Raw genomic sequence first — 25,061 nt, 5'->3', positions numbered from 1 at the left:
CTTAATTATACTTTCTTATAAAACAATGATCATCACCACCATCTGTGTCACTACAATGTAAAACAAGTGCAATAATAATAATAATAATAATAATAATAATAATAATAATAATAATAATAATAATAATAATAATAATTCAACTGTTATGTTTCTGATAGATGGTGGCATTTCGTCATGAAAAGAGGTTCTTTAATTTATTGACATGAGTTTCTTCAAAACCAAATAACTGCATCTGGATTGGATCCCATAACAATCAGCAAAGAGAGTGAAAGAGAGACAAAACTCATAGGACATTTATGCAATTGCTCCCCTTTGCTTTGCTTACATTAAGGAGTATGGACACAAAAATTACCTAAAATTAGTTATTTACATGTTTATACCAGTTCCTGTCTGAAGCATCTTCAAGATAGACGCAAGTAGGGTGGCACTGCTATTTAAAAATTAATTATTGGGTGCCACAGCTGCCTCTGTGGATCAGCGGTAGAGTGTCGGCCTCCGGATCCCAAGATAGCGGGTTCAAACCCGGCAGAGGTAGTTGGATTTTTGAAGGGCGGAAAAAAGTCCATTCGACACTCCATGTCGTACGATGTCGGCATGTAAAAGATCTCTGGTGACACATTTGGTGTTTACCCGACCAAATTCATTAAATCTCAGCCATAGACGCCCAAGAGAGTTTCGGTTTACTCGGTCTGCCATCTAGTGGAGGCCTAGAGTAAAACGGAACGTCGAAATTGACGAGCAGACAGCCAGATGGCGTCAAATTGAAATGTCTGCACACGGTAGCTGAGGCCATACGTTTATTATTATTATTATTATTATTATTATTGGGTGCCACCTTTCCTCATGATTTTTTCTTTCTTTAATTTGATGTGGAAGACTTGTAAGATTATTTTTTCCCATGCATAGAACATTTTTCGAGCTTGCTACCTATTGCGGAAAAATATGCCCTCTTCATAACTTCTGTGATGATATAAATACACGGTAACAACTCAATACAATTCTGGTTACTAAAATGCTGATTAATAGAAGTGATTATGCTGTCCTGTTAACAGAGTTCATCCGAGTATTGCCGAGCTGCTGTTCAGACTTCTGCAATGATAAAAATACGTTTTAATCACTCATTACTGGTTACAGGAGATAATTGCTGCTGTTAGTTCAGTAACTGGATATCTCCTGTAATCATTACATGCTGTAACCGGTTCAAGTGTGCACTAGTTAAAAATACCTGTTACATATTTACCAGCCACCACTAGTTAGCGGGATGATGTAAAGCAAGTAACATTATTAAATTAAGGAAGAGGTGCAGGTTAGAAGGAAATGGAGGTAGGAATAGTTGTGGAAGTAACAAGAGGTTGAAGGAACTTATTAGAAAAATGAATTTTGCCAAAAAGTCATGTATGAATAATATATATTTGGAATTGCACACAAATGTGCAAGTACAAATTAGGAAATTCATTCATTACTACTAATCAACTATCAATCTGACTCTTAGGTTACAAAAAGTTATGATACTTGTCACAGTATTTTCCACATAATACACACACACACACTCAAGATTTGGCTCATGAAATTTCTTATTAGTACACAATTTATGATGAAAGCCATTAATTGCGATTCTTGTCAAAACAGATCTTAATGGCTGGTTTTAGTTTTTTCCATTTCCAGTCAATCATCATGCCAGTAGCGTAGAAGTCTTGAGGTATTTCTGCATGCTTTTTCCTAAATTCTCTGGATCACTTCAGTTGCTAGATTACTAGCAGGTAGTGGTAGATTCAGCCATAGATCTTCTAAATAGCTTTGTTCTCTTGCCAGTTCATAAACTAGAGAAGATGCTGATTTTGAGACTCCCAACACTCTTTTCAGGTACACTGCTTTTACTTTTCCCAGTGTAGTTGAATCTGTTTTCCTAAATCAGTTCCTTGCTGTTTGTTAGTATTCGGGAGATTTTTGCATGGAATAGCATTAAGACTGTTTGTAAAGACAATCTAGAAATGTTCTTAATAGCGTATATCCCTCTGATAGCAGCTGTAGCTCTCTCCTTTATGTGGAGCCAGAATGACTTACATGAAGTCTGTAGGGTAATGCCAAGAATTTACAGTCTCAATCTCTTTGTTTCCTAGGGTCACTTTGTCTTCTGCTGAGGCAATAATATAATGGTAAATATAATTGGCAGTCATGCAGATTTTAGTGAAAAATGGAATGGCATTTGTAGGTACTTTGGCAGAGAAAAAAATGTTCCAGGAAAGACATTCCAGGGATCATTAATCAATGATGGGAGAAATTACAGAAGGCAGAGGTAATTCAGTCAGTAGTATGTAAAGATAGTTGGATGTGAGGATTTTCAGGTAGAGGAAGTTAAAAGTACGAGTGAAGTACTGAAATTTATCTGTGAATGTAAAGATATTTACAAAATACAAAGTTTTCAGAGGATATACTAAAGGTAATGTTTTGGGATATAGTGCTGTATTTGAAATAGTTATTTAGTTACAGTTTGCATGAAGGAGCTATACCAAAAGAATGGAGAGTAGCTAGGAGCTGTCAAAGTGTATGAGGGAAAGGGTGACAAACATACAGCAGATAATTACAGGCCAGTCAGCTGGACAGGGGCTGAATGTAAAATCTGGGAATGCATTCGTTTTTAATTACATTAGATGCATTTGCAAGATTACTAACTTTTTGATAGAAGGCTGTTAGGGTTTTTAATGAACCTGAATATTTTCTTATGTTTATAAATTATAGTAGTAAAGAACTGGAATACATCAGCCTTGTGTCAGTAGATTCACTGGCACATAAAAGAACTGCAGGACTAAATTCTGACACCTCAGCATCTCCAAAAACCGAAAAAGTAGTTAGTGGGATGTAGAGCAAATAAACACTTTTATTGAAAAACTAGAATTGCTGATCTTTTTATTTAGTTTTAGCTATACTACAGTATAGTGTAGTAAATAAGTTACAGGATTGTGAGTAACTGCAAAGAGACCTCGACATTGTTGAGATACACAGTATGTAAACGGGATGAAAAGTCAGGTAAGTTTCACCAAGAGAAGTAGTCTTCTGAGTTCTAATTACTGTGATGATGGGTGTGAATATACTTCACAAGCATTGCTGTAATTACTTAACTTATGTATTAATACAAGGGAAGATCATCATAGGGGAAATCACATAAGTGTGGTTGCAAAAACTGTTATGTATTGGTATGAGATTATTTAGGGTTTGTAGTAAGAATGTAAAGGAGAGGGGATATAAGTCATTGATAAGATCCCAGTTAGACTATGGTTGCAGTATGTGGGACCCACACCTGAATTACTTGGAATAAGAACTGGAAATCTAGCCAAAGGAAAAAGCAATTTTCTGAGTGTTTTCTGATAAATGAGTAGTGTTATGAAAATGTTGAGAGGTTTGGGTTGGGAGGACTTGGGAGTAAGGAAACCAGCTGCTCAACTAAGTTGTTTGTTACAAGCTGTTAGTAGCGAGATGTTGCGTAGTGACATTAGTAGACAAATGAGTTTGAATGGAATTTTATTGGTAGGGTAGATCATAAAGATAAAGTTAGTATTAAAGAGGACACATTTCTGCAAATATTCAGCTATAAGAAGAAGAATTAGGGACAGTATGTATCAAGGGAAATGTTCAATAAATTTCTGAGTCTTTGAAATCTTGTAAGTAAAGAGGTTGTAAAGAATTGATAGGGAATCATCCACTTGGGTGACAGCCCTGACTGCAGATGATTGATTGATTGATTGATTGATTGATTGATTGATTGATTGATTGATTGATTGATTGATTGATTGATTGACATCTCCAAGCACTCATTATTGGATACCCTGAATTGACTAACCGTTATTTGCAAAGACCCTTCTTAAATGCAAGAAACAAGAGATTTTAAAATTCACATCTTATTTTATTACAAATTTGTTAATACTAAGTTTGTGTCTGATTTCAGCACAGTCTGGTTTAATCAATCTGATATTAATTACTGTTATTGCCCGAGTGAATGATATTCTGCAATATTACATTTTTAACAGATTTGCTTATGATGTAACTTAATATTTTACACACCAATGTATTGATTACCATTAGAATGCAATAATGAAATGCTTAATCTGAGTTTTTGGTGTACATTTGCAATTACACAAATCGTCTTGTATGACATTATTAAAACACTGATAATTTGTCAATTAGTACTAATTAACTATGGGGTATAACTGCAGATATGTAGAAGGATGCAAGGTATGCATTACAGCTGTATTATTTTGAAAGAAGCTTTTTTGAATGACAAATTAAACAAAATGTCCTCATAGTCTATTGCACAGTTTTTCCCAATGCTGAATGTAGAATGATACGTATTGAATCAGGGTAAAATATTTAAAATTTCATTGTTGATTTTTTATATATAAAACACAAGAATGGAATGAAACATTGATCAACTTCATGTAACATTAACAACAATAAAAAAAATTATTTCATGTTTCAGTGTGAAGTCAGTCGATGTGTTAAAAGTCCAGTACGGTTTAAATTCATCATATACTGTATAAAATGGCCTTTGAAGTGGATATTAAAGTGGAACCAGTCTGGCTTGAAGAAACAGTAAGTATATCATTTGTAAGTGTCATGACTTATATTCAGTAACTCCAGGTTTGCTTCTTCTCATAAAGTTATTTTGGCATATACTGTAATACAGATTTAGTTTTTGAACATAGCGGGTTATTCTAAAAGCTTCATGGTATTTGAAAAGTCCATATTTTAGAGAGTTTTTCATGAAGAATAATGTGGGATGTGGAAGGAACATAAACTTTCCTAGTTTTAACCCTACACATGTGGAAGCATTTTATGTCTGTATCGTAAGTTTTGAATTTCATTATGGTCCATATTGATAATTGATCACTATTAAAGGGTAGAGAAGGGTCCACCTATTCAATCCGTAATGGTATTGAAAAGGTGGACCCTTCTCTGCCCTAAGATAGTTATGTCTGTATGCAGACTGAAAATATGCAAATTAAAACTCATTGGGAATTATCGAACACTTGCTGTAAACATGCATATGTACATCATATTAATTACTTACTTTGAATATTGGATGTACTTCATCATAGAGATCTGTAGGACATTATTGAATTCTTTTGCAAAAGTATGTTAGTGCATTCCACAAGTAAATTTTACGCGAATCAAAGCCCTTGTATCAGATAGCATTTGAGATGATTGGTCTTTGATTCTACATCTTCTAGTTCAAGGTGTTGCCTGTTGTTTCCATTTATTTCCCTGGAGCACTCTTTCCTAGTGAATTATGTCCAAATTGTGGTATAAAAAAATAGTTAATAGTGTTCTGTAGGCTCGGTCGCCATGTCAAAGTATGAATGTAAAATTGGTCATTAATGTTATACAGGGTGAAGCAAAATTCGTGCACTTGGGCGTTGCAGCACGACTCCTCACATGCCAGCAATTAAAAATTGTCTCGTACAAAAGTTCGTCCTACGAGTATATCCGGGAGAAAAGGGTTGTTGGAGAGTGGCAATCTGGCAACACTGTAACCACATGTAGGGTAACTACCTCTGTTAGCACATACAAGTCGTGCTGGTGCAGTGGATAGAGTTCTGGGTTAGCATGTAGGAGGTCGAGGGGGTCGATCCAGGTTTGAGGCATTTGTTTTTATTTTGTAAATGCAGTCCAGGTGGTATGGTATCTGGCATCTTAATCGTCAACAGCGATTGCAGCGGGTTCCTCTAGAAACCATTTGCACTTACATACTACGATCGCAGAAATGCACGAACATTCGTTTTCATTGGTCAGCTTTGAAAGACGCCCTTTCAACGTCGTGGGCTTGGATTTATACGCACCACTTCATGTACTAGATGCATTACAACGTGTTCAGCGTTACTAAATTTTGTAAACAGGATATACGTGACCTAAGAAACGGTGTCTTACTGTATTACATTATGTAATCTCCGATGGAAATTAGCAAATAAACAAGTGCGCCTCAACCCAGGATTGAACCCTCGACCTCCTGCACTCTAACCCAAAACTCTATCCACTACACCAACTACACAGCATGACTAGTGTGTGTTGACAGAGGTAGTTACCCTACATGTAGTTACAGTGTTGCCAGGTTGCCACTCTTCAATGTTCTTTTTCTGCTGGATATACTCGCAGGACGGAATTTCGTGAGAGACATTTTTTTGTTGTTGGCATGTGAGGAGTCACGCTGCGACGCCCGAGTGCGCGAATTTCGCTTCACCCTGTATATGAGAATAGCACTTGAATGTCCTGTATCCAAGTTACTCACATCATTGCTTTCATCAGCTGTTTTGTCCTCTGGAGCACTTGAGTTGCTCTTGCACTGAGAAGACTCATTACTTAAATTTCCATCTTCAGACTCTTCAGGTGAAAAATCTCTTTCATCTACATCCGTAGAGTCCAAAATTGAAGCAGTCTACTGTTCACTGACTCTCTTCTTACCAACTATGTCACAAAATGGCTATATACATCACAAAAATCTGGTCTCAAGGCTCACGAAGCATACACGACTGAATACGATAGCCTCTAACAGCTTGTAAACTCTTGAATGAAATAATACAGCTGATGAAAGCAATGATTTGAGTAACTTGGATACAGGACATTCAAGGGTAGGGAAAACAATATGACTGCAACAGGCATATCAAGACGAGTTATCCTACCTGTTTATAAAGAATGCTGTGGAGCAACATGGGTTTAATATATTATTACATTCCACTCGCGGGCGACATGTTGTGGGATTTGTATATATTTGTTGGATATACAGCCTGAAGACTGGTTGGACCTTCAACAGCTCCAACAGTTGCTGTCATAAATGGCCTAGGTGTCACTGGAGAGGTGTACTAGGGAAATGAGGAGTTGGTGTCCCATTACTTTCCTCACTGATCCAGAAGTTGCTATTACATATATCTCTTTCAGCCAGACCTACGTGTCATTTACTGCCATCTGATGAATTTTTTATTGCTACGTGCGCCAGTGATGCTGGAACTTAATCTATGTATTAAAACAGTTTACTAAAAACAGCTTTGGCAAGTTCATCCATTCTACTGGGCCAATTTGCTTCCTTTCTAGTTTATTCTCTCTGGAATTTCCTCCCAGTGAGTCATGACATGTTGATAGGTCTCCAAGTTCAGCCAACTTTGAGTGATCATAAAATCAAATCATTAAATGATCATTCCAATAATTGCAGGCAAAGGTTTACCTTAAATCGCAATACATTCTGAACTTGGCAGGTTGCTTAGTGACTAACACCTTCATTAATATTCCAATATATGTGATTTTCATCCTTAGTAACATGATGGTATGCAGCCTTGTTTGATTACTACCTGTGAAGCCAGAGAGTATACACTTCCTCTAATGATAGAAGAATATTATTCTCTGCTAAATGCTCTTTGATTTTCTGACCTTCCCCAGCTTCTGAATCTATATATATAAAATAAGAGTTTTGTCTGTACATTGCTCAGAATGTGAAAATAATGGTATTTCTGTATCGGTCATGTCCATAGTAACGAGAAAATGCACTTTTCGCTTTTCCGTAATTTCTGTCTGTCTGTCTGTCTGTATGTATGTACACGCATCACGAGAAAACGGTTGAAGAGAATTTAATGAAAATCGGTATGTGAAGTCGGGGGATGAGCCTCTACAATCTAGGCTATAAATCATTTTACTCACGCTGAGCGAAATGGTAGTTTAGGGGAAGGCCTAAAATTGAATTCTCAACTGTTTATGTTGTTAGTGATCGTATTTTAAAGAAAATGGGTATTCAAATTTGGGGAATAAGTTGCTACGATCTAGGCTATCAATAATTGTATTCACACTGAGAAAATGGTAGTTTAGGGGAAGGCCTAAAATTTGATTCTCAAATATTGTTATTAGTAGTCCGATCTCGATGAAAATCGGTATGTAAAGTCAGGAAATAAGTTGCTGTAGTCTAGGCTGTAAATTATTTTATTCACGCTGAGTGGAATGTTAGTTTAGTGGAAGACCTAAAATGTAATTCTCAAATATTTCTGATTAGAGGTGTAATCGATGAATGCTACATAACTAAGGTTATATAGTATTGGATTTCCTGTTATTCATGTCTTATACATTTTTACCATACTGGCTATGATCACAAAGATATTCATGAATTTGGATTTTTGTTACTAAGTCTATATCAGCACCGAGTAACGAGAAAATAGGTAAACAGTATGTAATGAAAATTTGGAGAATAAGAAACTACAGTTTATGGTATAAAATATCTAACAAATCACAGAGTTAAAAGAAAACTAAATGTAAAGGCCTACAATATAGAAAGCTCATAACATTGATCAACAATACCATTACATTGACCATTGTTTGTCGTGATGTGCTTTGTGTCTTCTGTTGCCCCTCATCTCCGGTAGATAGGATTACTGCTGCGTACAGAGTATTTTTTATTTGATTCACATCGCACCGACATAGATAGGTTTTATGTCGACAATGGGATAGGAAAGGGCTAGGAGTGCCTTAGGCCTTAATTAACGTACAGGCCCAGCATTTGACTGGTGTGAAAGCGGGAAACCACAGAATACCATCTTCAGCACTGCCAGCAAAGGGGTTCGAATCCACTATCTCTCGGATGCAAGCTCACAGCTGCGCACCGCTAACCACACAGTCAACTCGCCCAGTCATACAGAGTGTAATAGCCTGCCTGAATATTGATGGGAAGTAGCTGGGGAGTTACATAACTTTCTTCTTTAGCATGCCATTCCCCTGGTTTATAAATTTTCTGATACTACTGGTACGTCACACACTGGATCATCATAGCATTCAGGCTATTCAATCACTACTCTGAGGCACTGATTGGAATGAACAGAGGGCATATTTAACGGAATAATGGCAGATGAGTGTTCATGGCAATCTGCAGCCTGGTCATCCCAGCTGTGGAACTTTGGACTATTAGATTGGCACCGCAATCTAACCGCAGCACTGTTCGTTAAAAGTGATAAAACGTGCGGCTTTGCATTTGATCGAGTATTCTATATGATAGCATTGCTTTTAATCGCTACATTCATACTTACATTTTTGTAATGACCTTTGTTGATTTCAGTTAGGAAAACCACAAAGTCAATCTTTCTGAGAATCCCGTTGTGAAGCATGGGTACATCAGCTAGTATACTCTAAAGATAGTATACACTTCCTCTAATGATAAAAGAATACTATTCTCTGCTGAATACTCTTTGATTTTCTGACTTTCCCCAGCTTCTGAACATACTCAAAAGATAGCAGAACTTTCCTAGTAACTTACAGGGTACTGAGAGAAAACAGTCTACATACATACAGACAGGAAGGTATCAAGCCTTCCGTATGACATGTTCTTGAAAATGTAGATGTCTACTTACTCGAACCAGTATTCAATCATGGTCAATTGTATGTTACTCCATCTCAGGCAAGATCATTCAAAAATATTAAGATACGGATACAGATGAATGGGTGAAACACAGATAATATTGTATGGGAAGAAGTGTTGTAAACTACATTGCTGATGAAACTATTGAAAAGGGCAGGGAAAACAATATGACTGCAACAGGCATATCAAGACGAGTTATCCTACCTGTTTAATAAGAATGCTGTGGAGCAACATGGGTTTAATATATTATTACATTCCACTCGCGGGTGACATGTTGTTGGATTTGTATATATATATATATATATATATATATATGTTGGATATACAGCCTGAAGACTGGTTGGACCTTCAACAGCTCCAACAGTTGCTGTCATAGATGGCCTAGGTGTCACTGGAGAGGTGAACTAGGGAAATGAGGAGTTGGTGTCCCATTACTTTCCTCACTGATCCAGAAGTTGCTATTACATATATCTGCCAAGTCCACTGAATTGCATGCACCAATCGACCTTACGCGCAATATTTTCATACCATTCATTACAGGGACTTGATGCATAAGGAACGGTATTACTAGAATCACTCATACCTCTGTCACTTTCCTATTGTCAAAGTCAAGGATAAGACTGGGACAGGTCCATGAAAGTAACAAATGTATTCTATCCCATACAAGACGACATCTTCTTCTTCTTTTCTAGCCTATTTCAGTTTCAATCCACTGCTGGATATAGGCCTCTTCCATATGCTTCCATCGTCTTCGGTCTTGAGCCACTTGGAACATTGGTACATATACATTCACACTAGAACTGGCAATTTTAAATTTTATGGTGGCAGCCATATTTGGCAGGTTTCACTTACCTAAATAAAGTACAAAATATCCGCAATGTATAAAATAAACCTACAAAGTTTTTTTATATATCTACATAGAGCTAACACACTGACGATTGGCATGCTGACATGAAATTGAAAAAATATTTTGAGTAGATAAATGTACATTCCGTTCAAGGAGAGGAATTTCCTAATTCAAAATAACAATAAAAATTTGATCATATGTACACAGTACTGAAACATATCACAAACAAATAGAAATGCATGAATTGTTAACAGTGTACCTGTAATGCAGTAGCAAAAGATTCATCATTCTGAGGGTTATATTCTTCAAAATATTAGGGAAAATATATTGAGATGCCTTGCTCAGGAGGAGACCTCAAGCCACTTTGTTGCGATAGTTTGTTATATTGCAGGCCCGTCATCACTTTCATTTTCTGATATTTGTTGGGAAGAAATAGCTGATAAAAATCCCCAATCCAACTCAGAATCTGTTATTCACTTTCTATATCTTCAATGTCAGATTCGTCACCTTTGTCTTCCAAGTTCTTCCAATTTTCCGAAATGAAGATGACACATGTAGACTCATGGTACTAAAAATTTATATAATCAATCAAATTATATATATACACAGAAGTAAATAACTCACACTGAATGGAAAACTACAAACTGAACTGAAATAGAACAGCAAAGCAGAGCCCAACAGTTTGTTTACAAACACTACAGCAATGGTGCTCAAGCAGGTGGTCGAAATACTGCATTAATTTATTTCCGTGGATTTGCACCCAAAGAGGTTGTAACTATGATTGAAACCAAACTCACGGCTTCTGTGGACATTGAAAACAACAAAAAGTAGACTGTCAGAACATCTGTTGAAGAGTTGAGAAAATTATCTGAGGAGATACGAACATGTCGAATATTCAGCAGTACCACTACAGCAGGAATCAAAGTGTTGAATATTCGACAGTTGCCACTTCTAGTATTAAGACATTTTCAATGCAAGAAAAAAAAACTGGTTAGTTCTTTGGGCATTCATTATCAGTGGAGTTGCTGATGATTAAGGGAAAAATGTGCCAGGGCAACATTTCTTAGAAAAGACTTAGTTTTATTGTTCTTAAATATGGTGAGCAGAAAGAAGTCTCTTATGACCAAGAAGACAGTGAGTCCAGATGCTTCATGAACCTGAAAATTCATACTATTCCCCATTGTGTTGTGAAGCAGTAACAATACTTAGATGACTGCTATTTTGATAGAGATGTGATTAAAATATGTTCAATGAAGAAATGAGAAGGAAAGTAAAAAAGTCATTTTCTTAGATAATGATACTTGCCACCCAAAAGTAGTGTTCTGAAATGTGAAACAGGCCTGGTTCCCATTTAACTCATTGGGCCCGAGCCACGGAACCGTTCCATGCTTCGTCTCGGTGGACCAAACGCTGGACCACGGAACTGTTCCGTTGTCTCATTTTACTACGTAATTCTACTTTTCCTCAAGAGATGGCAGAGTGAGTTGCATTTGTGATTTGCGTAGGGACTCTTTCTTTGCAATGTTATATGCTCTTTGGTAATATATATCAATAGTGTGCTTGGTAATATTAGTTTGAAGTGGGCTATCTCTACCTTTGAGATTCGCTTGTAAACAAGATGGCTGCCAGTATAGAACTGATATTTACAGATATATAACCCCTTTTAGGAAGTAATGATGATTAGGAATGTAATTTTTTCACTGAAATTAGTAGTAATATTAGTACTAGTGTGAGCAATGCTCCTGAATAACAAATAGATGTGGAAATCAAAGAGAAAGTGCAAAGAGAAAACTGGGTTACAGCTCAGCAGGCGGACTGAGTAGGCCTACAGTCCCGTGATGCTAATAAAATAAAGTGTATTCCTTGTTCCGCAGTTTGTGGTATGGAAGCCTTTTGTGTTCATGTATATTTAAATCTTTAATGGTCTTGTAACTAAGAAATTTCTGATGATATGAAGCGACACTATATTTCCTCCAAAATAATCCCAGCGCCAATGCAGTTTCAATCCAACAAATATGCAGGGCTCAATGGGTTAATGCAACAAGTGTTTTACAATCAACTGATATAGGTGTTACCCCCTGCGGGTGTGGGACGCACATGTAGAATACACCCGCAGTATCCCTTGCCTGTCGTAACAGGCAACTAAAAGGGGCCCAAGGGGCTCTCAACTTTGGAGTGTGGATTGCAACCATGGGGCCCTTAGCTGAGTCTTGGCATTGCTTCCACTTACTTGTGCCAGGCTCCTCACTTTCATCTATCCTATCCAATCTCCCTAAGCCAACTCGTGTTTTTTCCGACCCTGACAGTATTAGCGAATTCAAGGCCTAGGGAGTCTTGCATTTTACACGCCCTTTGTGGCCCTAGCCTTTCTTCATCTGTTACTTCATTTTCTCTCTCTCTCTACCCCCTGTGGGTGGAGGACGCAGATGAAAAATACACTCACGGTATCCCCTGCTTGTCGTGAGAGCCAACTAAAGGGGGCAACCAAGGGATGATTGTCTTAGAACCATGAAACTACTTTTGATTAGTTCCATCATGCGGGGAACACCTTGGGTCACATTTACTTGTGATTAGTACCACTATATTAGGTACGAAATAGGTTTGTGATTAGTATAAGCAGTGAGTTGGTTTGCCTGTAGGTTTCCAGTACCCGTGTGTCATACCCATGTGAGCAACACCGTGGGTCTGCGTTGCCCGTGATTAGTACCCACTGTGTGAGAAACACCATAGGTCTGCGTTACCTGTACAATGTACAACACTTGTTAGTAGTACCATCATGTGTGGACCATCATTAGTCTTCGCTACTTTTGATTAGTACCCCAACATGACAAATACCATGGTTCTACTTTACTAGCGATAAGTACCATTTTGAGGGGCTTTCAACCTGGATTTTAGACCCGTTTAGACATCAAGCATTCTCGAATCAGGATTGTGCTTTATAAGTGGTCCCTTTGTCAGTAATACTCTTATTTATGGTCTTTTCATGAGTTGGATCCACTGTGTGGGTTTGTTTTTTTGGTTCATGTCCATCCATTCATTCTTCATGGTGTTTTCTATTTTGGTCAGTGGATGATTTTGAACTTTTTGTTGACATCGCTGAAAGGCATAACAGTCTATAATGATAATGTATGTTTGTATGTATGTATGTATGTATGTTCATTTCGTACCATTAGGGGCTGATGACCTCGATGTATACTGCAGATAGTGCTTCATGCACATTTTTGTCAGTTCCAGATGCAGCCAACTGGATTGGATTGGCTGTAAAGCAAAATAAAGGCAAAGATGTAACACTATTTCTTGAGGGAGACATATAAATTGTAGGTCTACCTCTATGATCAGTCATTGTTGCACAGTAACAATAGATGATCGCAAATTAAAAATCTATGACAGATTTGCAAAATGTAGAAATTCCACTCATTTCAAAGGACTTTTACGAGGTTATAATTATGTTAATAGGTACATTGCAACTCCCATGTTTTATACATGAACTGGCAACTGTGTTACCTGACAGCCAGTAGGAATTTTATCAAGTGGCCATTTTCTTCCTCTTGCCAAATGTGGTCACTTTTACTTACGAATATTGGACTTAAGTATTTGTCCTCTAAGATTTCATCTCTTTGACAAATAATCGTTTATAGCTTGAGTCTTTTAGTGTGTCAACACATAAAATATAATATTTAAAACACTATAGTAGACTGAGAAAGAATGGCTTCATTTTAATAAAGTACTAATATTTGATTTTATGAATGTCAGCAATGTATTTTCAGTAACATGATAGTATGTAGCGTCATTTTGCTGGTTGTTGTAACTTCTTAATTAGATACTGGTTGATCAGTATATAAAATAGGATTAGTTTGGTTTTAGATCAGGCAGAGACAAGGTTGGAATTGATTTAGACTCCTTCTGTGACATTTATTGAATTAGAAAAACCTTTGTTGCGGTAAATTTGAAAGTAGTATTTGAAAGTCTGTAAGTCGTTACCGGAAGGACAGATGACTGACCAGGGAGATTTATAAGAACCAGTGTCCCCAAACAACTAGGAATGAAAGGAACACCAACAATAATAAGAATGTGTGAGATTAACGTGCATTCTTTCACCAAACTTGCTCAATATATATTTTTGAAGAAGGATTGATAGCTTGTAAAGGAAGACCGAAGGATCCAGCAGCTATTTATGGGGCAGAATGTCGTTCAATGACAAAATAGCATGACCAGACTCTTCATACAATGGAAATACTTCGATGGACGCTTCGACTGACTCAATGTGACAACATAAGAAATGCAGATGTTCGACAAAGGTTTGGCATTGCTCTAATTGTGGAGAAAGTGAGGGAAGTGCATCTCTGTTGGCACAGCCACATTATGAGAAGGCAGGATGGCACAGTTGCTAATATAACTCTCCAAGTTGATCCAGGAGGAACACAACCACGTGGAAGGCCTTTTAAGCTGTGGACTGACAATATCAGGTCAATATGCACGACATTGGTTTAAAATCTCAAGATGTCATCAATAGGACAAAACGGAGGAGATGTAGCAAAACAACGGACCCCATATTTTGGGATAAACATTAGGAAAAAGATGACTAAAGGATAAAAAGTAAATGGAAAACAGGTGCATTAATTAAATTTTCTGATGATATTGTACAGGTCGCATACATCACTAGGATGTTGGAAGTGCTGGCAGCAACATTCGGACAGTACAAACTAAAGATGAGAGCTCAGAAAACAAGAATACCCTGAGAACCCCTAAAACAAATTACATTTAAATAATTCTGTTACTAATGAAGTATTTTGACTGAAGGCAGTGGATGTACTTCTCAAACCTATAAAGACATTTTAACTAGCAGGCACATGAGCATGGATACAGGGGAGGCTTTTACAATGTCCTACTTTCTGATTATATTATTGCAGAAGTGTGAAGCCTAGAGAGCTTAAGAAAAAGAGGAAGCAGAGCTATGAATATGGAGGATCACCAGAACAAACTGGGGTGATGATAAACCAAGCCTTGATGTTTTCTAAGAGGTCAATGAATACCAGACACTCATAACCCGATGAGTGCTATGCCCGCCTATAAACAGGCTGACGCGGCCAGTCCACCACTGCTACACCCGTCTATAGATGATGTGTGAGAACGTTAATTTTTTCGGTTCACTTTCAGGTGCCAATTTGATCTCTGGCATGTTCTGTTATCTGTTGGGTATTATGTATCATGACTTATAGCTTCAGAAAGTAACTTTCAGAGCTTTTTGTAGATCTCTATGGAATGCAACTGTGAAGTAAACAAACATGGAGGAGCATGTTGCTCTCACCGCGATGTTATTTCGGATCAAAGAATCTCAGTTATTAACTACAGCAGAAAGTGATGATAAAGATGATGATTTTAATGAATTGTTAAATGATTTTGAAAGTGAAAACGATTCACAGGGTGCTGAAAATATTGCGAGAAAGAAACAGAGCCTCCTTCTAAACGAAAGAAGAAAGACATGGTGAGTTCAAAAGCTATTTCATCATTATTCTCGTGGTGGAACGGATGATTTATCTCCACCAGACTTTCAAGTGGCAGTAACATACTCTGGGAGCCAAGTAGTGTTTGATGACAACCCCAAAATCATAGATGTTTTTAAAAAACTTTTGTCCCAGTGGAGTTGGTGCAGCTGGTTGTTGCTGAAACAAATTGGTATCACAAACAACTGGTGGAAAGCATTGAGCTGTCACCACATTCCAGGTTTAGAAAGTGGAGTGATGTAACAGCAGATCAAATGTATACTTTCCTTCCAGTATGTATGCTGATGGGAAGAAACAATAGGAACAATATATTTCAAAACTGGTCATCTGATATGTTACTCTACTTGCCAGTTTATTCAGAATTGATGTGTAGGGACACATTTCTAATGATTCTCTCAATGTTACAATGATGTTCAGCCTCCTGGGGGTTGACTCTTCAAAAATTAGAGAGCTAGTGAACTCTGTAAAAAAATTATTCAGAAAATCTTTGAAGTCATTCACAAACCTGTGTATTGATGAATCTCTGGTGTTGTTCAAAGGGAGATTGCCCTTCAAACAGTATATTCCATCCAAGCGTCACAGGTTTGGTGTCAGAACTTTACTTTATGCGATGTGGAAACCGGGTATATTTTAGATTTTGTGTACACGGGTGCTGATACAGATATCTGCTCTAATTAACTACTAGGAGTGTCAGGAAGTGTTGTTACCACATTATTTGAACCTTACCTTGACAAGGAACACAATCTGTTCATAGACAATTGTTATACTAGCGCACTGTTAGTTGACCATCTTCTGAGGAGAAAGACTTATGTGTGCGGTACTGTTCGGAAGAACCGAAAGGGGATGCTTGTGTTTGTAAGGGCATTACAGAAAGAAGACATAGAATCACATCACACTGACAATATGATGGCATTGCGATGGAAGTATAAGAGGGAAATTTACATGCTTTCATCCTTCCACCACAATGAATTGGTAGCAACTGAGAAAATTGGTCACAAAATAGGCAAAACAGTGAAGAAACCAGCTATAGTTCAGTTATTATGAGTTTCGACTTGACGTTTGAGCGCTGCCTTTTGGCGGAGGGTAAGTGAATTAATCAACAGCCAATCATAGGCAGCCGATCGCTCCGATAGAGTGCGTTAGACTCCAATTCCGGTTAGCAGTGTTGTCGTTCTGTTGTTTACTGTAACCACATGCTAACAGCTGTGTGTTCGTGTTGTATTGTGCTCAGTTCTTTTCGCTGTCTTTGTGTGTCCTTGTGCTAGGTTGTTGTTCGTTTATATTTCGTGTGTAGAGTTTATAAATGTACTGTTTAGTATTTTTAATAGTATAGCGCGTTATATTGTAGTGAATAGTGTGTAACAGGTGATCTATGTTATATAGTAGCTTAGTTTAATATTTCGTTCGGTAGTTATATAGTAAGTTAATTTTAGGCCCATGTGTGAATTTGATATTCTGTCATGTCGACGCCTACGTCTAAGGATGAAGCTCCCAGTGACTCAGAAATGAGTGGTATATTCGCTTTGTAGGATTATTTCCTTCGTTACGGGAAAATGAATCTAACAGCAACGCGAGATCTTCTACATGGTGAGTAGAAATTTAATTTAATTTTCTCACGTTGTATCTGTTCGAACATTGACATATTTTTTTCTTGTAGCCTTATCCTAAATGTGTTGTGTATTATTGATCTTATGTGAATCATGTATGTAGCTACAAAGTATAACTGATTATGGACTTAAATTCCAGTATTTACATTTCTGTTCGTCTTGTGTATCATAAATCAGCTGTTTGTATTCGTAGCAAATTGGCACCACCGGCTGACTTCCGGCTAACTGTCAAGTCGAAACTCATAAAAACGGAACTATACAGTTGTAGAGTATAATAAGGGTATGGGTGGGGTTGATATGACAGACATCATGCTCTCATACATTGAATATATAAGGAAAACCAGCTGGTACCGGGCGAGTTGGCCATGCGGTTAGGGGCACGCGGCTGTGAGCTTGCATCTGGGAGATAGTGGGTTCGAATCCCACTATCAGCAGCCCTGAAGATGGTTTTCCATGCTTTCCTATTTTCACACCAGGCAAATGCTGGGGCTGTACCTTAATTAAGGCCACGGCTGCTTCCTTCCAACTCCTAGGCTTTTCCTATCCCATCGTCACCATAAGACCTGTCCGTGTCGGTGCGACATAAAGCCACTAGCAAGAAAAAAACAGCTGGTGGTACAAAAAATGTTTTTCCTTATCATTGATCTGTCTTCTGAATGCATTCACTCTGTACCAACTTCAAACTGGTAGCCATATGTCCTTGGCGAAGTTCCAATTGGAAGTTATCCGAGAGTTGACTGAAAACTACCACACATCTAGTAAACCACATAAAGGAGGTCAACAGTCCCTAGAGGAAAATCCATTGCACCTTACAGAGTGACATTTCCCTAACGAGGTTCCCCCTACCCTCTCTGGTAAACGAGGTAAGAAGATCTGCCATGTATGTGCTCACTCCATACAGCAGCCCGTGAAGTGGAAAGAAAGCCACTATTGGTGCCGATTGTGCGATAAAGGGCTATGCATTGTGCCATATTTTGAAGTATTTCACATAAAGAAAACCTTCTAAAGGTATCAAACGTCAAACAGGCTGTTCATACTGTGAAACATGTACCTGAGAAAGTGTAGTTTACATTGAATCTGTTAAAATATCAATGTATGTACTTGTAATGAGTTACGTATATTAGATGCCCACAGATTTTGGGAAACAATTTTATTTTGGGCTCTTTATTTTGTATAAGGATGGTTGGTGCACGCATGGGCACAAAAAGTGCAATTTTGTTTTCTCTCAGAATAATATTGAACATAAGTGTAGGATTTTCCATTTGCATTTAAATTTATAAAGAACCAATATCCACAAACATTTTTAGCTTATCATCCCACTGCTATGTTAAAAATAGAGGCTTCTAATTTTTTTCTTTTTTTACATACGAATGAAAAATTTAAGTATTGAGGTACCAACCAGTCAACTGGTAAGTTAACTCAGCACTTAAAAGGTTAAAGACATGTAGAGTAGGATATTAAAGTTGTAGCTACATGCTGAGACTTGATTTCATTACAAATATTCCTTTGAACGAAACGTGATGGTAAAGGAATGCAGGGGAAGAACATGATGAAGTACAAGTACTACAAGGAAGTGATAGTGGAGAGAGAAAAATGTGCTTATTTTTGGTACATTATCTTGATAATAAACAGTGCTTGCCTTGAGTCACATTAGAGCATTTTGTAATGAAATATAGCTGAAATCCTCCATGAATCTTTCTCTTTTTTTCTAGGATTCATGTGTGCATAACACTGTTGATGACGACTGTGGATTTAATATTGGGACTCAGAATTCGTTTATTCCAAAGGTAGAGAATAATGCATTAGACCCGAGAACTGAAGATGGGACAATGGTAAGCTCAGTTGTAAGAAAGAAAATTCTTCTATGTTCTCCCTTATTTCTGAAATAAAATTTGTGTTTTTGTGTGAATTTTTTTCTAACATTCCCCTACTTTCAACTACTTTCAACCGGAATGAACATATGTACGTTTCTTCAGATTCAGTGGTAGAAAGTTGAATTTCAACACAAAGAAGGAGTTCTGCTAGATAAACAAAATTTGGAGAGAGTGTTTGCATATCTTAGAGATGACTCCAATTGAAATTTGCATGGTAGGGTATGAAGAGTGGTGCTGGTAGTGCTGCTATGACTTTGCGAAGCAATTTTACTTTAAATATGTGCTGTACGCTTTGTGAGTGTTAGTCATCATCTGATGTCAACGAGATGAAGGCGGTACTGAGTTTGAATGAGACTGCCGTGTAATAGGACTACGAGAAGTTGGATATTCTTTCCATGATAATGCAGAAAGACTTGGTAGGATATGTCCTCAGTCATCACTGTTGGAAACATGGCTATGGAAGGCGCTACCTCAGGAAGACCAGGTTCCGGACTCATGCGTTCCAGTAGGGAGAGGGAAGACTGCCGTTTTCACAGCTTGGCTTTGGTAGCTCGTACTGCATCTGCAACAGCCATTAGAGCATCTGTTGGCATAAGAGTGCATAACGAACTGTGACAAATCGAATCCTTGTGCACAAGTTCCGAGCCAGATGTCCTGTAATGCTCATGCCACTACCTCTGAATCACTGCCATTTGCGACAAGTGGTGTTAGGCTAGAACTCATTGGGTGGGAGAGTGGAGATTTGTTGTGTTCTCAGATGAGAGGTTTTTCTTGCTTGGTGCCAGTGAAGGCCATAGTTGGTATGGGGTAGGCTAGGTGGACACTTGGAACGATGGTGCCTGAGGCGTGAATACTGTGGACTTACACCAAAAGTTATGGTCTGTGGAGTGTTTTCCTTTGACATCATTATTGCTTCCTTACATCTTTCTCTAAATGGTATTAATCTTAAAATAGTTTCTCACATCTATGTTCTTATAATCTTATTTAAGTGCGTATAGTGTTAATGTGCTGATGATTGTTCCAGGAGAAGAAACATGTCCACTGTTATTTCATAAATAATCTTTTCAGATTATAGTGTTGCGTATTGATTAAGTAGTTTAAACTATATAGTTTTCTCAAGTTATTTATTGTTTGTCTATTTCGAGATTAGTGTAATAATGAACACAGACAGTATATCGTTGTTGAACCTAAAACGAGCTATGCGATTATATTTTAGCTTAGAACTCTGACGAGAAATGTTCAGTATTGCATGAACTGTATCAACAGATTCTCATTCTGTGTGATACATGTGATGCGGTTCAGTATTTCTCTTGACAGCTTTGTCACATACGCGTATTTCAAGGTGTAATGACTAGTTTAAATGAATTACAGATGGTTGATCTTTATCTCGCCTTGCACGATTACTCCCAGTGTTTGTAAGTATTGATTCTAATGTGTGCGCTACTGTTAAAATCATGTAATTAAGAAAGTCAAGTTCAGTAATTAAGAAAATAAAAGTGAACTATTTAAAAAACAAAACGTCTGGGGGATTGAAAGGGAACAAAGTGTAAACCAAAAATTTCATAAAAATAGATACCTGAGTAATGGGCAAACACTGCTCTGTTTCAGCACCGAAACCTGACCGCTCTACTTCCGCCTACACCGACAAAGAGGAAACTTTGTAAATACAGTAGTTTCTTTTAAAAAAGCACGTGCTCATTACAATTACGCACAACTCAGGAATATTTCACTGACACTTAATACGTATAACAGAGAATTACGTATAAACTGATTACGTATAAATAAGGTTTAATTAACACACTTTTACATTATAACTGACCGGGACCTAAAGGAAATTATGTACAGATACGAATTACATGGAACAGAGTTATGTATAAAGCAGATTCAACTGTATACATATATTTAAAAGAGTGGAGGGGTGTAAATTCCTGGGTGTATTAATCGATGAACAAAACTAAAGGCAACAGGAACACCAAGCTAGAATTAAGAATCCAAATACGGCATTTTACTCTATGAGTCCTGTATTAGACTCCACATTTTTAGCAAGGAATGCATAATTGATTGTCTACAATACAATCGTGCGACCAGTATTCCTGTATGGTTCTGAGACTTGGAGTATAACCAAGAAAGAGCAGCAGCAGTTGCAAGTCTTTGAGAATAGAGTTTATAGAAAAATATTTGGCCCATAGTTTGATCCTATCTCTCAAAGCTGTCAGAAAAGATCTAATTATGAGATTTACACCCTCTCTCAACAACACATTATAATGGGTGTGTGATAGAATCCATCAGACTATGCTGGGCTGGACACGTACTGAGGATGCAGGAAAACAGAGCACCAGTATATTTATAAAAGGGATCCCTTAGATGGAAAACACCTTCAGGAGGACCCTGAAGCACCTGGAAGAAGGAGATCAACAATGTATGCTGGACCCTCCAAATTGATAACTGGGAAGAGCAAGCTCAAGTTTGAAGTGGATGATATAGATGTTGAATCCCATAGGGAAACCAAAATATTTGACCTGAGTGAGTAAATTTATAATACCAATATAAAAGGTCTGTTATTGGACATTATAAATTTTCCAGCTAACTCATTCCTGGTTGCCAGCGTTTTGCCCCAGTGTGCTAATTTGGGCTCATCAATTGGTAAGTAGCACACCCACAAATACGCATGGCTAGTGCACACCGTGGAGGCCACTGCGTAGCCTACTTGCAGCCGCCAGCAGTGCCAAAGCACTATGAGAGACGTTGTCTCATTATCAAAAATTGATGGCTGCCTGGCCATCAGATCATACAGATGTTGATTCCCATAGGGAAACCAAAATGTTTGTCCCAAATTACTAAATTTATCATACAAATATAAATGGTCCATTATTGGACATCATAAATTTTCCAACTAACACATTCCTGGTTGCCAGCGTTTCACCCCAGTGTGCTAAGTTGTGCTCATCAGTTGGTAAATAGCACACACACCAAAATGCATGACTAGTGCATACCATGTAGGCCACTATGTAGGCTACTTGCAGCCCACCGGCAGTGCCAAGGCACTATGAGAGACTTTGTCTCATTATCAAAAATTGATGCCTGCTTGGCCATCAGATGATATAGATGTTCATTTCCATAGGGATACCAAAATATTTTTCCTGAATGAGTGAATTTATAATACCAATATAAATGATCCGTTATTGGATATTATAACTTGTCCAGCTAACTTGTTCCTGGTTCCCAGCATTTCACTCCAGTATGCTAAGTTGGGCTCACCACTTGGTAAGTAGCACACCCACCAAGATGCATGGCCAGTAAATGAAGAATCGATCCATTGTATCACATTTCCTGATATTGCACAAGTCACAGACATGAGTAGGATGTTAGAAATACTGGTAGCAACACTTAGTAAGTACAAACTAAAGAGTCATAAAGCATTTTGTAATGTAATACTGCTGAAATACTCCAGGAACTTTTATCTTCTTTTCTAGGATTCATATGTGCATAATACTGTTGATGACAATTATGGGTTCAATATTGAAACTCAGACTTCAGTTACTGCAAAGGTAGAGAATAACACATTAGACTCAAGAACTGAGGATGATAGGTCAATGGTAAGCTCAGTTATAAAAAATGAAATTTCTCAATTTTCTCTCTTGTTTCTAAAAAAAGAATTTGTTTCCTTTTTTAATCACCTATCTTCTTTTACATTACTGTTTTCAAGTTGAATAAGCATGTGTACATTTGTTCAAATGGGAAAGATTAAGGGACATACCTGTAACATTGCCTAACTGTGAAACAGAATTTATGTGAGTGATGATGTAAAACTGCATGATAACAGATCTGGAGTGAACAACTATGGCATGTCCTAATGTTCAGAATTGTTGCATTTATCCTCTTGTTGCATTTAATCTTGAAGTAGTAGTTGGAAAAAATTAAAGGAGATAAAAGAAAGTGAAATTCAAATGTGAAAATTAAAAGATAAGAAATACAGGAAGAATTTCTGAAGAGACTGAGACCACAAATTCCAGTTACTGAAGTAAAAAATGTGAAAAATGAAGGGTCCAGCTTTAAAATGGCATGTGATTGGGGTGAAGATTGGCTGTTGTAGAATATCAATTATAGTGAAAGAAAAGGAGGCATTGTGGTGGAATAAGAAAGTGAGAGAAGTAGTGAAAAAAAGCATGGCAAGAAGTTAATTGAAGTAAAAAAACAAAAATAAGAAAGCAAAAAGAAATATCTTGCTGATAAAGGAAAATGTAGGAAAGTGGAAAGAGAAGAAAAGGGTTAAGAAGAATTTACACAAAAGATGGAAACAGATCGAGCTGGCAATAAAATTATGCAGTATAGAATTATACATAGCAGTCCACAATATGAAAGTGGGAAAGGCACCTGGAATGGATGTAATTTTTGTGGTAATGATAAAGGCTGCTGTACCTACCAGACTACAATGGATGTACAGATTGTTAATGTACATTAGGTAACAGAAACATGTGCCAGAAGAGTGGTGAACAGGAATAATTATACCAGTCATTAAGAAGGACAAAAAATACCAGAAAGGATATGATAGGAGAATAAGGAGAAAGGTAGGACAGTTGCAAGAGGAACAGTATGGCTTTAGAAGTGGAAGATCTATGGTGGACCCAGTCTTCAGCATGAGGCAATTAATAGGAAAGAATTGTGAATATGGTAAAAATCTGCTCATGCCATTCATATAAATGACAGTGGAATACTACAGCATTGTTCCCAGGGAGAAGGTTTAGGAAACCATAGTCAAAAGGAGACTGGGTACAGAAATTGCAGAAATGGTGCAAGTAATGTACAATATCAGTGTCAACAGCACACTGACTCTGATTCGAAGGACTGAATGGTTTAGAAATGAAAATGAACTAAGAAGGTGGATTATGCTGTCACTGCTTTAATTTCTAATGGTTATGGATAAAATCATAAATTAGACAAAGGAAGCATGTGGAAATAGAGTGATGAAGTTATTATTATTTGTAGATGTTATTGTGGTCTGGGGAACAAACACCAAAAAAGTATAAGAACAACTTGATTCACTGAGCAAGAAAATTGAGAATTATGGTATGAAAATCAGCACAGAAAAAAGCAGGACTGTTGTATCATGAGGAGAAAGGCAACAAAAAGGCATTGTGAAAATTGGTGGTCAACACCTTGAAATTGTGGACAGTTTCAAATACCTAATTAATGTAGAATACAAGACTGGGCATGAATATTAGCAAGAGGGTGAAACAGGGCAATGGATTCTACCAGAGTGTAAGAAACCTTATCTGGAGTAACGAAGTACCAAGGAAGTGTGAAGACATAATGTACAAAATGTCTCATTCACCATATTGACTTAACATGGCTTAGACCTGGATAGTTGACAAGTAAGGACGAGAGTAGAATTCAACCCAGCAAAATGAAGTACCGAAGATCTATGATAGGAAAGATGGAGTGAGAAGCAAAGATGTTAGAAAGGAAGTTGGAATAGGAACCTAAATGTGAGAATTGATAGAAATAAACTAAGATGGTTTGGACATGCAAAGAGGATAGAGGAGAAAACAATACCAAGACAGATGATGGAGGTGAATTTCAAGGGGAAGAGAGCGATAGGAAGACCTAAACAAGTGGCCCCAATTCATTAAACGAGAATACAAGACTGGAACATGGACAAAATGAAGGAAAAGGAATGGTGGAATGAGAGGGGAAGGTGGACATTTATCAGAAATGCCCCAGCATGGCAGCAGCTGGGTAAGGGGAAATGAGGAAGGTGGTGGTGGTGGTGGTGATGGTGATGAAGAATTGGGTTGTAAAACCACTGCCCTACCTCACTGATGTGTTTCTCCCTCTTTGGATCAGCAGAGG

At 37.6% G+C, this 25,061-nt stretch overlaps 1 protein-coding gene across 4 annotated transcripts in view; it reads left to right on the top strand.

The window, feature by feature from the left end:
* Positions 1-25,061, top strand: part of LOC136884677 (zinc finger protein OZF) — a 92,468-nt gene that overhangs the window by 15,720 nt on the left and 51,687 nt on the right. For 3 of the 4 annotated variants that reach the window (XM_067156942.2, XM_067156941.2, XM_067156944.2), the window contains exons 2-4: positions 4,475-4,587; positions 19,050-19,169; positions 22,685-22,807. In XM_067156942.2, coding sequence (XP_067013043.2) covers positions 4,537-4,587; positions 19,050-19,169; positions 22,685-22,807 — 294 coding nt within the window. In that variant the 5' untranslated portion in view covers positions 4,475-4,536. The remainder of the gene's footprint in view (positions 1-4,474; positions 4,588-19,049; positions 19,170-22,684; positions 22,808-25,061) is intronic. The other variant, XM_067156943.2, reaches the window with a different exon arrangement.

The sequence above is a fragment of the Anabrus simplex genome, chromosome 13, assembly GCF_040414725.1.
Source record: "Anabrus simplex isolate iqAnaSimp1 chromosome 13, ASM4041472v1, whole genome shotgun sequence".
Taxonomy (NCBI): Eukaryota; Metazoa; Arthropoda; class Insecta; order Orthoptera; family Tettigoniidae; genus Anabrus; species Anabrus simplex.
Note: the sequence above shows the minus strand (reverse complement) of the source record. Positions and strands in the feature narration are given on the sequence as shown.